Source organism: Nanorana parkeri, unplaced genomic scaffold (assembly GCF_000935625.1).
Source record: "Nanorana parkeri isolate BGI_ZX_2015 unplaced genomic scaffold, ASM93562v1 scaffold250, whole genome shotgun sequence".
Lineage (NCBI taxonomy): Eukaryota > Metazoa > Chordata > Amphibia > Anura > Dicroglossidae > Nanorana > Nanorana parkeri.
Genome location: NW_017306518.1, coordinates 868,558 through 886,472, shown reverse-complemented (window position 1 = coordinate 886,472; position 17,915 = coordinate 868,558). Strand labels below are relative to the sequence as shown.

Below are 17,915 nucleotides of genomic sequence, written 5' to 3'. Positions count from 1 at the left end.
TCGAGGGCCTTTAAATATTTCCAACATAAAACTGCCTTGCCTTGCAGGAGTCTAGTGCTCCAAGTTTAATATATTACTCTGTTATTTTCATACTAAAATGAAGTATCCATTTCTTATTTCTGGAAATATTATGTAAGCAAAATAGTTTAAACAAATTAGGACATACTGTATGTAGTTAAGCTTGGTATCCACTGCTAACAAACTCCACCAAAAACATACAAAGATCACAGTAATCAATTGCAATCTATTCCTATTTACCTTTTTGGTAATACTATAAGCTAGTCTGCCACATTTTCTAAGGTTGTTTGGCAGATTTAGGCATAGTGGTGGTGGCACTGGTAAATTAAAGCTGGAGTTGTACTTTAAAATACTCCATGTTGGGGCTCCTTAATAACAAAGTAGTAAAAACAATAAATGGTGGCTTTGTCCCATTAATAAGATAATTTGTTTACACTTATAATGATAATTTATTAATTAAAGTGGCACTAAACTCTGGAGTTAAATCTTAAAAATGCATTCAAGTACCTTTTAACTAATAACCACTTGCTGTCCAGAGCACTTTGTTAATATTGACACACACATGATAAAATCTGAATTTTTGGCTAGAAAACAGCTTCAGATCCCCCCCAAAAAATTACATATTTTCTGAAAGCCGAGGCCCTGTAGAATACAAAAAATGCTAGTTGTAATTTTTTATGTCACACAGTATTTGTGCAAATGTTTAGCAAACCGGTATTTTTAGGATAAAATACACTAAAATGAAATTTAATGCACAGAAACTGAATATAATACCCAATTTTTTGGTAAAATATAAAAGATGGGGTCATGTCGGGTAAACCGATACCAAACATGTCAAGCCTTAAATTACATTCGCCCCTGAAACTGCAAAAAACTAAAATACCCCAAATTTTCTTAGTATAACTACTTCAGGACAGGGTGTTTTTTTTGATGGTGGGCAGTCCTGAAGTAGTTAACAAAAATGTATCTTATTTGTGCATCACTCAGCTGTAGATCCTCAAATCATTGGTGCTGACACTGTCCTTCCTTCTGGAGGGTGACTACTTTTGTTCCCCATGGTCCCTGTGTGTGTTGTAAAGTAGTCACCGCTCCAAGCTCACTCCTGTGATGGATTATATCTCATGTTTAGTTTACTAATTTGTATTGAGATTGTAGTCCATCACAGGAGTGAGCTTGGAGCGGTGGCTACTTTACAACACACAGGGACCATAGGGAACAAAAGTATCCACCCTCCAGAAGGAAGGAAAGTGTAAGTACGAATTCAGAGATGATTTGTGGATACAGCTGAGTAATGCACAGATAAGCTACATTTATGTGAATAGTTAAGGTACTTGAATTATTTTTAAGATTTTACTCCTGAGTTTAGTGTCACTTTAAGGCTACAATATACCCCCACACAATTTTTTGCCCCACTATTGCAATTTCCATACGTGTAAATGTTTTATTTGCAATTTTATGTTCCATAGTTAGCGTGAGAAACCTTGTGCAGTTTAATTATATGAGAAATGCAGTAACAAATTCTTTTTGGTTTGTATATTTTTGTTGCCTGATGATAGACATGCATTTGTAAACTTACTGTACAATTGTACAAGAAACAGAATATATTTACCATAAAATGTAAAGCACACAGTGTGACACATTGCAATCTGCATTATAAATGCATTGCTATCAGTTGCTGATCAGCCTGACTGTAAATAACACAGCTTCTAGATGGCTACATTCCTGCACAGCATTAGCACTGGTACATTTACAAGACTTACAAAATAACTTTTACATTTACCATGTCTTTTATTATTTCTGAATCTATATACAGGAACAAGATTGGAACAATCATCCAAGAAGTGAAGCCGTGCCTCATATGCCTTTATCATTACCAAGTGCCAGCATGAAGAAACAAGGCCACACAGTAAGGCCTCTGACAGATGAACAATTAGTTCCCCACCCTTCACTGACTAGCACTTTGGAGCACATACTAGATCAACTAAATGTGTTGACTCAGGTGAGTGTATCTGTTACTCCTTAGATAGGCAGATGGGATTTGTCACGCCTGTCGTTCTAATACAAGCGTTTCCCTTTTTGACATATTTTTGTACAGATTATCTCTGTGCTGTAAGAAAAATATAAAATTAACTGGTATGTACACACCATTGTGGTACTCATTCATACACCAAGTATGAGCTGTTGATTCTTCTAGCTGTAGGAAGTGTCTACTGTGATATCTGTAAGTGTGAATGTAATGGGTTGCTGTGTACAAGGTTTCTACATTCCATATGCCCAGTCTTTACACAGCAGCATTTACTGTCCGAAACCCACTCCCATACAAAACACTGGCCTTGAAAGTACTTCCATGAACCTGTAATTATGAGCACAAGATAGATACTAAAAGTCACATACAATATGCTAGTGTCAGCAAGCTAAATAGCAGGATATAATACAAAATAAAATGCATCCCAGCAGCTAAGGAAGCTTTGTCTACTATAACTGCATATCTGCACATTGCAGGGGCTCTTCTATACAGAGCCCTGTATTTTATTAAAATTGTACTTTACATATATTTTAGTGCAAAGGTAGCCAAACACTGGTCCTCCAGCTGTGGTGGAACTACAAATCCCATGAGGCATTGCAACATTCTCATAGGCATGCCTCCTGCAGAGAGATGCATCTTGGGATTTGTAGTTTCACCACAGCTGGAGGACCAGTGTTTGGCTACCCCTGTTTTAGTGCATCCATTCTTCTGTATGCTCTAAGATCATTTGAATGACATCACTACTCCAGCCCTAAACTCCGAAGGCTGGTTTTCTCAGTATGAAGTAGTCACTCACATATTTTGACGTTTTCACTGATAATGTATGAATTGGAGACATCTAGGCTCACCCGTAACAAACTACCTTTGTGGACAAAGTTTTAAAGTGAACCTTTTCTTTGCTCATACAGGGCAAAGCTCAGGTTTACTTTAATGCCACCCCATAGCAGCTTATACTTGCATTATCTTAACTCATTTGCTACTCCATTAACCAATGAGCATAAATAGGAGTAGAAGCTGTCCCCATGTAACAGCTTTGGATGCCTGAGTGGCCAATCATCAGTGTTACATGGTCATGGAATCGCATGCTCCCTCACTCATAGAAAGTTTACAGTTTTTATCTTCAAGTTGTCAGAAGAAAAGGGAATATGTCAGGTCAGGAATATATGCAGCTGTCACCATAAGAGCTCTCAATCTTATCCATACCTCTTTTCTTAGGTGTCTGTATATAAATATTAAGTCAAATTTTAAAAAAAATGTAGATATTGCATGACATTTTTGTGACTAGTTTGTGGAATCATTACCCATTAGACCCTTTAGTGTGGTGTGTCACTGACTTGGATCAAGCTTACAGCCACATCCTTAGGTCTCGTTCACACCTAGACGTATTGCATATGCGCGTCTGTCGCGCGTTTTTTACCGCGATTCGCGGTAAAAAGTTGCGCGACCGTCGCGCGTTTCCGAAGGCTTCTTGGCTGTATCCCAATGGAAACGCGCAACAAAACGGCCCAAAGTAGTACCTGGACCTTTTCAGGCATGGGCCGTTTTGTAGCGGGTTAGGGACGGGCGGAAATACGCCAAGGTGGGAACGAGACCATTGAATACAATGGGATTGATATTTTTGAGCGTTTTGTAGAGCGTTTGTCGAGCGTAGAACGCGCTACAAAACGTTCAGGTGTGAACGAGTGCTTAGTGAAGGAAGAATGAGGATGACATCCTTGTAGCTTGCACAATTACAATGAATGCACTCCCTTATTTCAGGCCTAGCTGGTTATTTTAAATGCTCCATAATGCTAAAATACTTCCCTTTTCCATTTTATTGTAATGACACATTGAATGAGAAATTCTCCTGAGATGCATTGTGAGCAGAGAAGCACATGGTAGGGATAAAGACTTTGTGGTTTGAACTAAATAAGACTGAGGCTAATAGTAAACATAAAGGAGGAAGAGGAGACTCTACTCCTCTCACAGATTTCGAAATGTTCTTATAATGGGGAACTTCAATTATCCGGACATTGACTGGACAAAAGGAACCACACACTCAACCAAGGCTTGCCGTTTGTTGAACTTATTGTGGGACAGTCTCATGAACAAATGGAGGAAATTAGGGATTTTCAGATACCAGTGCTGATGCTTTGCATTTTCATGAGAGCTACCAGGGTCGCAGCAGTTGCAGCTGTGACAGGGCCCTGGCGCTTCTCCACTGTCCTGAAATCATGTGTCTGTGAGGGCAAGTAGCGGTACTTGGTCTGCAAGAAATGGTATTGGTGCATCCCTAATAAATAAATTATATATTATTTGTGTGTATGTGTACGTACGTACGTACGTACGTACGTACGTACGTACGTACATACATAAAAACAGGGATGCGCATATCCCAGGAGCTCCTTGTGCTCCTTAAAAATGACAGCTGCCTCCTATCTTCTGAGTTTTTCTCTAGTTTAGTCTTAGAGCTGGAAAAGTATCTGTACTTGTACCAGGTACGGTACTGGGTATCTGAACATCCCTAGTGGAAATCCCAACTAGGATGACTGCAATATTAGATCTAATCATTTTAAACAACATAGAGCTGTGTTCAGACATGGCAACTCAGGAAAACGTGGATAACAGTGAGCACAGGTGATTATGTTTACAGTAGGATACAGAAAAGAGGACCATGTTGGTTTGACAAGAACGCTAAACTTCAAAAAGGCAAACTTTGGTAAGCTGCGACTCATTCATGAACCTTTTAGATGCTATCCTCGGAGTGCACAATATACAGGGGTACAGCTACTCTTATTTACTCATATACACACACACACACTTTTTTTTTTTTTTTTATAACTGTGTTTTATTTGAATTAAGTGTTGTATGTTCTTTTTTTAGCATTTGCATACTGAATATTACATTTCCTTTTCAGGTTAGTTGCACTGCTAAAGGATGCAGAGTGTAAGGAATAGAGGAAAAAGGCTAAATTCCCAGACAAGAACCCCCCCCCTCCCCTCCTTAGTGATACGTTTGCAAGAAATAATGTCATATGCTTTGTTTTTCAGACTGTTTCCATCTTGGAGCATCGACTGACTCTGACAGAAGATAAACTGAAAGAATGCCTAGAAAATCAGCAGAAAATCCCATCAGAAGTTTCAGACACTGAGTGAAGTAGATCAAATTGCTCATCACACGGTCTCAAGCTCCTACACTTTGAATTAAATATTGAATCTATTTATTATTTATATTTTAGTTTTGTGCCAGCCTTTTTTCAATGAAATTTAGACTGGGTATGTGTCTTTTATTTTTAGCAGTGCTGCCGAGGTTGAATAGAAAAGGTAATCTGAAAAATGATGCACAACTGAGTTGTAGAACAAAGGTACATTAACACATCTATCGTATAAAGATCCACTGCGGTAGTCAGACGACTGCAAGATTGATTCTGATAGGCTGCTATGCAGGGCAAAGCAAAGGGATCACTGAAGTATCTGACCTCCAAGCTGCATACTTAACTTTGAGAAGGAGAAAGGAATCCCTGTGTAAGTGTCAAGTTCTATGGCAGGCTGTGGCTGACCAGTAGAAGGGAGGGAGAGTTACTTTGTGGAAAAGGAGGCATTGAAGTGAATATGTTGCTTTGCTCTGCATTGGCAAATCACAGGTACAATGTAAGTGAGTACCTGGGAGTTGGAACTTTTTTTTTTTTTTTTAATGATGGGATTGCATGTCATTTAATGAGAAATCATGTACATTCAGAAGACACTGCCTTTAAATCATAAGTCGAGGATATTTTTAGATTATCATAATTCTCGTCTCTTTGGCTAAATAATGTCTGTTCCTTAGTACAGTGTGTATACTCCTGTTTAGAGACAACTGTCTAGAAGGGGAATTCTCCTTACTTTTGGGAGATTACCTTTAACATACAATCTATCATTCCTAATTTCCTAGTTTGTAGCTGTATGCAGTCCTAATAATTGTGAAAGGCACACACATAAAGGATCCCTCTGAGAACAAAAACTATATCTAAATCTGGCCATACACCTATTAGATTATCTGCAGGTTTTCTGTGCTCCGATTGAAAAAGTGTAACAGATTCCTCCATCTACGCTAAGCTGTGTGGATGGAGGAATCCCCCACTGGGCCAAGCTTCAGTATCTTGCTAGTCGGCCCTGCTGGCTCTCAAAATACCTGAACAATCTGATTGGATGCAGGCACTGTTCAGGTATTTTGAGAGCCATCTGGGCCGACTAGCAAGACACTGAAGCTTGGCCCAGTGGGAGATTCCTCCATCCACACAGTTTAGCGTTGACCACAGAAAATATGCAGATAATTTATAGGTGTATGGTCATTCTAAGGGTCTTTTTAATTTTATATTTGAGAATGTTCTGTAATGGAACTTGTAATTTACATGTAATGCTTCCTGTAATTTTAAAGAACCACATTTTGTTGAATGCGCACACATTTAATATTCAACTATGCAACTTGTTATATATCAGTTGTAATGACTTTAATTCTTGTACATTTGGTGAAAGCAAGATTCTGTGTGGTTAATTTTTATCAGTCTGGTATGTTGCACATTTTACAAATTACAACAAATAAGCTTAATTTTGCTGTTGTTCTAAGATATGTATGTTTTGTTTTGTTTTTATTTCATCATATCCACTTTCTATTAAAGATGTGAATCCTCTTTGGGGTGGGTGTGTGTGTGTGTGTGTGTGTATATAGATATTAATATTTTGAATCCAAGTTAAATACTGTTTTCTTGCTTGTTAGATGCTATTGGCTGTTTGCCAGTGTTTAGCCATTTCCATGTATAAACTAAACATACAAATTGATAAACTTTACAATTATTTTTGATTGTTTTTGTTCAAAATTATTCCTTTAAAAAAAAGAAGGATGGATCTCCTACATATCTGTTGATATTATACTATTGACAAGGGACCAAAGAGTTATTCTTCTTGCTTTTTTTCATCAGCAGTAAGGCATCTGTTTTTTCTATTAAAACTAACAAACAACATAAGCAGACATCCAAATTCTGCTGTCACCCAGCCGTGAAAGTCCTTTTTTTGTGCATGAGCAAAAAAAATAAGAACATCAAAGATGAGAACGGATTAACCGTGCAAATTTACTTGACACAGTACTTAGTACAGCCTTTTTTGATTAACTGTTTCCAAAGGTCACCATGGCAGACCAAACGCACTGCATTTTATAAATTTAGCAATCCTTTCCAATGGTTTTCAGGCCTGAGCATTGACCGTGTCCATGAGCTCATCACCAGAGAGGACAAATGCACCAGCAGGAAAAATACAGATCTGTTAGAAGATGTTGTGTTAGATATACTTTGTGCTATAATAACAGTTCAGTAGTGTCACTTTAATGATTTTCCCTTTAACACAATTGATTCTGTTTGAATTGTATAAATATGAACATTGAATTATATGCCCGTGATGCATGAATGCACTTCGATATGATAATTATATGTATTCGTGCAGGACAAATCCTAGTGCCTAAAAGCATGCTTTTAAACCTCCTTCATATGTGATTGGTCTGTTGTGGTGCATTACCACATGCATGTTAATGTAGCATTTTGCATCCTAACGTGTTAAGACTTGTCCATTCATTTTTCATGGGTTACCAATACGATAACCAACCAAAAAGCAAACCTACATTTTTTCCAATTTTAATTATGAGGCACACCAAAATACATAGTATGTGCATTGCGGTGAGCTGTAGCGTTGGTAAAATGCACATCACCACTACACATAATAGTGAAGCCAGCCTCAATGTTTAGTCAGGACAGTTGTTGTTTATTTACATATAGAAGTATGTCATCTTGTACAGTACATTTAGAACTACCATACTGTACAATGTGAGGACATGCAGGTATTATATCAATGACCCTAAAAAATACACTATAAACTAAATGTGATTATGAAATATAATTTAGTTTTTAATCTGTTTCCCCTTGTATCTACATTACAGGTATTCCTCACTTAACGACCGAGTTCCGTTCCTACGACCAGGTCGTTAAACGAATTGGTCGTTAAGTGAGGAACTCTATACAGTACTGTACTGCATTAGTACAGTACTGTATAGCGTTGCCGATGTACAGTACTGAACAGTGTACTGTACATCGGGCAATGAAAATACTCACGGGGACGCGCTGTGAAGAACGGAGGACGTCACTTCCCCCGGCGACACGTCGCACTGGCGCTGACGCGCGAGGTCGGAGGTCGCTCGGAGGACGGTCGTAAGTGCGAGTGGTCGCAAAACAGGTAAGTCGTTAAGCGAGGAGTATCTGTATATTGAATATTTCCATATCTCCAAAGATATTGCCCTTTTATATGGCCACTGTTTTTGCTGTAAAGGTACATGACGCTTTGTGGGTAAGACCTGGTGTCCTCTGTTTGAACCTGCTTTGGAAGATTATCTAGGATGGGACTGCATTTCTTATGACCAACTGGGATCCTGGACATTTGACCTCTAAAGTTGTACAGTTTGAAAAATTATCTTTTATTTCTAAAATAAAGCCAATACAAGTTTTCAAAAGTTGTGTAAATAGAGCCATGTACATAGAATTAGGGATGCTCCAATACCACTTTTTTAAGTCCGAGTAGCGATACTTTTTTTCAAGTACTCGCCAATACCAATTACCAATACTTTTTCTTAAAGGGACTGGTCACATTTTTTCTAAAGCAATACAAAATCATGATTATAGGTCAGTTTCTTAATATTATGAAGAACATTAAATTAATTATTTATCATGCCATTGCTAACTAAGGCTTGTATCCCCCTAGTGGGGAAAATAGATGAGCACATGTCCAGACTCCAGAACACTGTATAGTGTGGCACAGCTATATCCAATTCTGTATAACTGTTAGGCTTCCTCACCAGTCACTCTTGACTGGTGAGGAAGCCTGTCAATCATCCAATCGGCCAATCAGCGGGAGAAGAGGTCAGAATGGAGCAGATGACTGAGGACTTGGAGGAGGAGTTCACGGCCATCTTGTTTCATTGAAGACGCTTTGGAGGTCCTGTGTGCGGCAGTTTCGGGTCCTTGAAGATGGCGGACGCAGCATAGGTACTCGTTTTTTGTATCGGAGTATGAGTACGAGTACTCATGCAAATACTCGGTATCACCGCCGATACCGATGCTTGTATCGGAGCATCCCTACGTAGAATAATATATTTTTAAATTCTTTATTAAACTCTGACATATAGGGTCACAAGCAATATACATTGTAAAAAAGAAATGCATTCTGACTGAGATACAGAGAGTACAGCTTAGCAATAGGATAAAGGAAACAAAATGCTTCACACTTAAAAAGGAGAAACTCTCTCCTGAAACAACAAAGCAAATATTATAGTGGGTCAGATGAAAAACCGATGACAAAGAGGACTTTGGATCAAATTTAGACAAATGAAAAGAGCAGGGGCACTCGAGCAGGAGGAAAGAAAAACAAGGCATCTCCTCTTATCCAGGATGGGAAAAGAAAAAAAAAAAAAGGGAAGCCTAAGACTACATGATGGCACCAACAATATCAAGCCATGAGCTCAATGATATTTGCAATAGTCCTGAAATTGATCCCAGTAAAACCTGGTGAGGGTATGTTTCTCCATGCTATCTCTCAGACCCACAGTAAGGTTTTCCATTACACGAATGTCACGCACCTAGCAAACCATTGGTTAACAGTCAGTGGGATACAGTGAGGGTCGCCAGTGAGGGATATTCCCGTAAGGTGAGTGGTAATATAAAGAACCAAAGGCAAGACAGTCCCAAAAGATGTGTATCAATGTGGACATTGCAGTGCCATTCTGCATAGGAACATTTTCTGCTAAGACAGTGGGTGCTCTATACGAAAAAGGCATAATTTTATAAGCAATCTCTATGTACTTACTGCAAATAGAAGCCTTGTGGGCAAAGAAGAGGATTCTATCTTGCTTAGCGGTAAACTTTGCCCCTAGTTCCAGTTCCCATTTAAGCAAGAAAGGCGGATCTCGGTGGGGAAGCAAATGCAGCAAAAACTGGTAGGACAGAGAAAGAGTGCCCCAAACAACACCCCATCCCACACATATCCAATTGAACAAGGTAAATGGCTGGCCAGATAGGCCTGGCATTGGCAAAGATAGAACGAAATGGGAGAGTTACAGTTGTCTGTAGATCTAGAGGTAGAACCTTCTCTATCACTGACAATACTTTCCACTGGCCTGCAGACAAGAACCTATCTGTTCTCACCTGACCTATTCTCAAACAAGACCTGAAAAGCCTATTGGAGCGACTAAGGGAAAAATCAGGGACCATATAATCTGGGAAAGTGGAGAAGGAAAACTTGCAATGTTTGGCTCCATAAGACGGTGTCTACATAATACTGGCAGTCCCAACCTGCCCAAGGAGCTCCAGACAAGGGATACAGCGAACCCATTGTTTAGAGTGTTGATGCCTTCACCAGTCTACCACTCTGCTCATATGAACCGCGACCCCCCTCTGAGCGATGTAGGGAATATAATATCTCTGCCCATTCCTACTGATTTTCCCTACCAGATAAATCTAGTGAAAACAGATCGTAAGATCTTGAGGTAATGTTGCAGGAGTTTGATAGGTAGGGTCTGCAACATATACAAAAGGCGCAGCCTCGTGTTAATTTTAAGCACATTACAATGGCCAAAACAGGAGAAGGCCAAAAGTTTCAACCTGTCCAATTCGTCACCCAAAGAACGTAAGTAGGGAAGAAAGTTTGATTTAAATGTCCGGAGTCTGCAGGAATCGGCGTACTTAAGTATGTAATGGACTTCAAGGTCCATTGAAAGGGGAAATCAGGTCAGTGAGCACCAGACGCTGGGGTAGGCAAGGAAATATCCAAAGCCTCTGACTTCTGCAGGTTAAAGTTAAAATTAGAGATGAGATGGGATAATGGTACGAGGCGCAGTCACATAAAAGAGTAGGTCATCTGCATAGCCTGCAACCTTTTGGCTACATCCCCTTGATAACAAACCTTTAATATCTGGATTAGTCCAAATATGCTGCAAGAATGGCTTCAAAGAGATGATGAAGAGAGTGGAAAGAAGGCATCTTTGTCTGTTGCCATTTGTGATGGAGAAAGGGTGTGAGTTAAAGGTGTTGACCCTAACCATGGCGGATGGGTTAGAGCAACATTTCTCAACCTTCTTACACTCTTGGCAGCCTTTAACCCCTTCATGACTGAGCTTGTTTTTAGTTTCTGTTCGTAAATGACTGACACACTTTTGACATTTTTGCTGTGTGATTCTTCCACGTCAGTAATATACTTTCTTACAAAGTGCACCCACACATATTATATATTGTTTTTTGGAGGACAGATATGGCTACATATTTATATCACATATGTGTGTCTAACGCCTCACTTAGGACAAATAAAATATTAAAAAAAGAGGAAAAAACGTAAAGAAAAACACTTTTTTCGCAGTTTTGATTTGTGGTATTTTTTACAAAACCAGCACAGCTAAAACAAAATGCAATAAATACATTAATTTATTTGTCCTTTATTTTTTATTATTTTACACTTTTTTTTCTTTACACTTTTCACTATTTATTTTTTTTTTACACTTTTCACTATTTTTTGTAAAACTTAAAAATTTTATTTTATTTATTTAATTATATCAAGCAGTCATTGTGAATACATTTTTGGTTATTATTAGGCTGTTTCAAACTTCAGAACAGCCTATAATAAGTTAGTGACACTGATACTGCAGCAGTTCAGGATTCAGCTGTCACTAATTAAAGGTTTTCTTGAACGTTCCAACAACGATCAGAAAACTGAAACATTCTTCTTTCAGGAATAGATACGATCTGAGAGAGATATCTCTAGATCTATACGAGCTGTCAGAATGCCGGCTTTTGCCGGCATGTTTGCGGCTCTGCTTTGACTCAGACACCCGATATTAAGGTATCAGGTGTCTGAAAAAGGTTAACCCTTTCATTAATGAATGCCTCTATATTGAGGCATCCATTAATTAATGGTAACCGCTGATTCTCAGCGGTTACCAGCCCTCTAATGCAGCAAATAACTTGTCACGTACAGTCTACGTGACGAGTCCTTTGGTCCCTTTGTGGTTGGACGTACAGTGTACGTCTCCCGCCACGAAGGGGTTAAAATTAAGATCTTGAGGCACCCTAGTCCAAAATGCAAAAAGGTAAATGTAAGAATTTAAAATACAACATGTAAACCCTTTCAACATCCATACCAGAGCCTTATCCCACATAGGGGTCTAGTATGGATTTTAAAGGGGGACCCCACACAAAACAAGAAATGTGGGGTTCCCCCTTCACATCAAAGCCTTCCCTTTATATCAGGATACCCTTCATTTCAAATCAGAGTTGCTCCCTCACACTAGGAGTCCCCCTTCACATCAGAGCCCCTCTCTTTCACATCAGAGTCCCCTTTTTCACATGAGGAGCCCTCTTCACATCAGAGGAATGATGCTGTGTGAAAATTTCAAGGTACCCCTGAGGAAGCTAGAAGGCTGGCATTCTGTCAAAGGCCTTTTTGGCATCCCCAGACAGTATTAGCAGGTGATATTTGATGGTGTTGTCTTATGCTTTCCGCAAAGGGATGAATCCGGTTTGGTCTGGCTGAAAAGTTTTTGCATTATATGGCATAGCCTCATAGCCAGAATTTTTGAAGAGTTATGATGACATAGAATGATATTTCAGATCTCTCTATGAACATCACAGCTTTTTTGAATGATGATGGCTATCATATACATAATCAAAGCAATTCCTTGTTCTAGACAGTGGTCTGAAATGGATTTAAAGGGGAAACCCCTAGGCAAAAAAAACTAGAAGAAATAAAGATATTGAGTTTCCCCCTTTGCATCAGATGTCCCCGTTACATTACAAATTTGAAGGCATCCCTGACAGGTCAGAAGGCTTCACAGTGTGCCATGGCACCCTGGTTGAGGAATGATCTTTGTCTAGGCTTTCAGATCTTATGAAGAGACTAGGGGGCTACAGACCTGATCCTGGCTTTAATATCTAATTTTTTTTTTTACATTGACCAGTGTTTGTTCCTTTGTCCTGGAACAGGCATCCAACTAGTGAAGTCTAGGAAGTATAAACTTCAGTCTTATATGCCTGTTGCAGGTCATTAGGTAGTGAAAATAAGAATTACAGCATCAGAACTAGCTGCTTTAAAAGAACAAGTTGTCTAAGGAAGCTCCTATATTTGTACTCTCACATTCACATAAACTCTTACCAATCTTTTGTAAGCGTTGAAGACCTCTAGTAACTGATTTATCTATTATTCAAAAAAAAAAAAACACCTTTATGTTTACAAATGAGAATAATCACTATTAAATAAATTAATTTACAGTGTTGTCTGGCTCTTCTGTAATGTTTTATATAACAGTGATTATATAAATTTCTACATTCCTGTAACCTGTATTGGACTGTTGCATTGTAACATAATTGCCTAGGCTTGAATCTGTCCATTATGTACACTGGTAAATATATGAACACCATTTTCCAACTGTACAATATAAACCCTCTCCGTGAAATGGATGTATAAAAGGAGAGATAGTTGGTGTTGCACATTGTTCCTTATCAAATATAGCAAATAGATGTTGGCATCAACAACCGAGGAAAATATCAACTACACCAATGTATATAGGAGCTCAGCTGTTAGTAGACATGTAACCGCACAAAAAATTTGGATCAATACGTTTTGGATCAATTTCCATCTTTATTACTTTTGTTTTTCGGATTCAAAATTTGATTTGGTTTGTTATTTGGGTTTTGGATCTATCCAAATCTTCGTTTTGGAATGTCACTTGCATTAGCATAGGCTCTGCCGCAGGTAAAAAAAATTGCAGCGGAGCCCCCTGCTAATGCCCACCCCCACCCCATACCCCAGCTTCTGCACTGACAGAGGACAATATGACAGGGGACACTGAAGGACATTATGTATTCTGAGCCCAGTCTGTGTAATAACATTAATTGTGTATTTAATTAACATATATTATGACAGGGGACAGTGATGGATATACATGATGGATATTATGTGGGCTTGGAATACATAATATCCATCAGTGTCCCCTGTCCTGCCACAGTGCACATCTCCCTATCTGACTGCCTACCTTTCTCTGATTCCAGCAGACTGAACTATCTGGACTGGAGAGTACAGTAGATACAGCGGCGGATTGATATCTGCTGTACTCTCTAGTGCAGGCCGGGCCGGAACTTTAACTTAATTGTCGGGCGCCGCGGCTCCTGATACTAATGCGCCGGCCGAAAGTGAGGAAATAGTCCCCTCTCTCCCAGGCCATACCACTTTATCGGAGAGGCCGGGAGAGAGGGGACAGTTTGACATTATGAGGTTCCACAGGCTGAACCACAAATTGCCCCTCTAGTTCTCTCTAATGCAGATGGGCCGGTCTATGCAGACATGACGACGCGACGCACTGCACAGGGTGTCGCGACCCACTTTTGGGTCGCGACCCACGAGTTGAGAACCTCTGATCTATATTAATATAGTGTTATCTGGTCACAATGTAATTGATTCTGGAACCAATATGCTGTTTGTGTCTGCATTGTTAGTCCATTCAGCTCCAGCATTTTCATTTGTATGTAACAGTGGTCTCTGTGAGCTATCAGTGCTGAGAATACAGGTATTGTAACAAATGATTGTGAATGAATAGAGTAGTACGCCCAGCCATCAATAATGTTATATTACTGTCTATGGCACTAAAAACATAATAAATGACCTATAAATAATATTCCCATAATTTGTAAAATTTCATGTTATATTACTTTATACACTTTGTTTTATAAATTAATCTAAACTACTGTGCCATATCTTGCATTCCTTGGTGTTTGTTTATTGTAACCAACAACATTTGCCAATATTTTTGTTTTGAATGAGTATCTGGTTTTTCTCCTTTTTTTTGACATACAGGAAAGGGCACATCATACTCGACATGTGTTTTGTTTTGCTTTGTACTGTTAACCTCCCAGCTGTTACTTAATATGGTAGAAACGGCTTTAGTACAAAGACCAGTGCTGGAGATGGATTTTTTGTTTCAAAGTAAGGAAGAATTTCTGGTATTTTGTGTGTGTATAGGATAAATCGTAAGACGTCACTTACCATGGGTGTTCGCTGCTAGTGTTTAAGGATCACAGCCATGCAATTCAAAACAATCCCCATACCCACCCCAGCTTCTGCACTGACAGAGGACAATATGACAGGGGACACTGAAGGACATTATGTATTCTGAGCCCAGTCTGTGTAATAACATTAATTGTGTATTTAATTAACATATATTATGACAGGGGACAGTGATGGATATACATGATGGATATTATGTGGGCTTGGAATACATAATATCCATCAGTGTCCCCTGTCCTGCCACAGTGCACATCTCCCTATCTGACTGCCTACCTTTCTCTGATTCCAGCAGACTGAACTATCTGGACTGGAGAGTACAGTAGATACAGCGGCGGATTGATATCTGCTGTACTCTCTAGTGCAGGCCGGGCCGGAACTTTAACTTAATTGTCGGGCGCCGCGGCTCCTGATACTAATGCGCCGGCCGAAAGTGAGGAAATAGTCCCCTCTCTCCCAGGCCATACCACTTTATCGGAGAGGCCGGGAGAGAGGGGACAGTTTGACATTATGAGGTTCCACAGGCTGAACCACAAATTGCCCCTCTAGTTCTCTCTAATGCAGATGGGCCGGTCTATGCAGACATGACGCCGCGACCCACTGCACAGGGTGTCGCGACCCACTTTTGGGTCGCGACCCACGAGTTGAGAACCTCTGATCTATATTAATATAGTGTTATCTGGTCACAATGTAATTGATTCTGGAACCAATATGCTGTTTGTGTCTGCATTGTTAGTCCATTCAGCTCCAGCATTTTCATTTGTATGTAACAGTGGTCTCTGTGAGCTATCAGTGCTGAGAATACAGGTATTGTAACAAATGATTGTGAATGAATAGAGTAGTACGCCCAGCCATCAATAATGTTATATTACTGTCTATGGCACTAAAAACATAATAAATGACCTATAAATAATATTCCCATAATTTGTAAAATTTCATGTTATATTACTTTATACACTTTGTTTTATAAATTAATCTAAACTACTGTGCCATATCTTGCATTCCTTGGTGTTTGTTTATTGTAACCAACAACATTTGCCAATATTTTTGTTTTGAATGAGTATCTGGTTTTTCTCCTTTTTTTTGACATACAGGAAAGGGCACATCATACTCGACATGTGTTTTGTTTTGCTTTGTACTGTTAACCTCCCAGCTGTTACTTAATATGGTAGAAACGGCTTTAGTACAAAGACCAGTGCTGGAGATGGATTTTTTGTTTCAAAGTAAGGAAGAATTTCTGGTATTTTGTGTGTGTATAGGATAAATCGTAAGACGTCACTTACCATGGGTGTTCGCTGCTAGTGTTTAAGGATCACAGCCATGCAATTCAAAACAAATGGGAGATTGCAGTAAAAGGAAATGTTTAGGTCTCTGATGCTTTTGTTATGAACCTTTCATTTAGGAAAAATATGGATTTGGAAATAGGGTATTCAATCTTCTACTACTTTATAGTGTGTAGATGGTAAGTATATATTTTCATACGCACAACTTTTTTAAAACTGTATCTGGTAAAATCATTATTCGTACACTTTGTGACTGAAAACATTCTGTAAAATGCTTTTCATTGTTAAAGTGACACTCGCTCCTGTGATTATTATTATTATACAGGATTTATATAGCGCCAACAGTTTGTGCAGCGCTTTACAATATAAGGAAGACATTACAATCGCAATACAAATCAAGACAAGATGGTAAGGAGGGCCCTGCCCGTGAGGGATTACAATCTAAAAGGGAGGGGGAAGTGATACATGAGGAGGGAGCTGTGTGGGGATAAATTGTTTGAGAACGTGATGGTTGAGCGCTTAGGTTGAGGTGGGATAAGCTTCCCTGAAGAGATGAGTCTTTAGGGAATGCCTAAAGGCAGTCAAGGTGGGCGACAGACGGACAGGTTGGGGTAAAGAATTCCAGAGGATGGGGGAGACTCTAGAGAAGTCCTGGAGGCGAGCATGGGAGGAGTTGACAAGGGAGCTGGAAAGCAGGAGGTCTTGGGATGAGCGGAGCAGACGGTTATGGTGATACTGTGAGACAAGGTTGGAGATATAGCCGGGGGCGGAGTTTTGGATGGCTTTGTAAGTGGTTGTTAATATTTTGAATTTAATCCTTTGGGCGAGTGGAAGCCAGTGCAGGGATTGACAGAGGAGGGTTGCAGACACTGAGCGGTTGGTTAGGTGAATGAGTCTGGCAGCTGCATTCATGATAGACTGAAGGGGGATATACTGTGTAGTGGAAGGCCAATGAGGAGGGAGTTGCAATAGTCAAGACGAGAGATAACAAGTGAGTGGATGAGTAATTTTGCGGTTTCTTTGGTGAGGAAGGGGCGTATTTTGGAGATGTTACGAGGGTGAAGGTGGCAAGATTTGGATAGAAATTGGATGTGGGGAAGAAAGGTGAGGTTCGAGTCAAGGATGACACCTAGGACCTTGGCATGGGAGGAGGGTTGGATAGTTGTGTTAAGTTGTGAAAGGTGCCCGGGCGGGAGAAAATATCAAGAGCTCAGTTTTTGAAAGGTTGAGTTTTAAGAAGTGTTGCAACATCCAGACTGATATGTCAGTTAGTAAGTTAGTGACACGCAAGGACACAGAGGGGGTGAGTTGTGGAGTGGAAAGATAAATGTGAGTGTCATCGGCATAGAGATGGTATTGGAAGCCATGTGAGGTTATTAACTGACCAAGGGAGGAGGCGTAGATAGAGAAGAGAAGGGGTCCAAGGACAGAGCCTTGGTGGACCCCTACAGAAAGCGGAAGAGGAGGGGAGGAGTTAGATTTGTAGGTGAC

General features: G+C 39.7%; 1 protein-coding gene across 1 annotated transcript in view; it reads left to right on the top strand.

The window, feature by feature from the left end:
- Positions 1-5,201, top strand: part of POC1B (POC1 centriolar protein B) — a 69,177-nt gene extending 63,976 nt beyond the window's left edge. The window contains exons 11-12 of the mRNA XM_018556723.1: positions 1,832-2,017; positions 5,074-5,201. Coding sequence (XP_018412225.1) covers positions 1,832-2,017; positions 5,074-5,178 — 291 coding nt within the window. The 3' untranslated portion in view covers positions 5,179-5,201. The remainder of the gene's footprint in view (positions 1-1,831; positions 2,018-5,073) is intronic.
- The last annotated feature ends 12,714 nt before the right edge of the window (positions 5,202-17,915 follow it).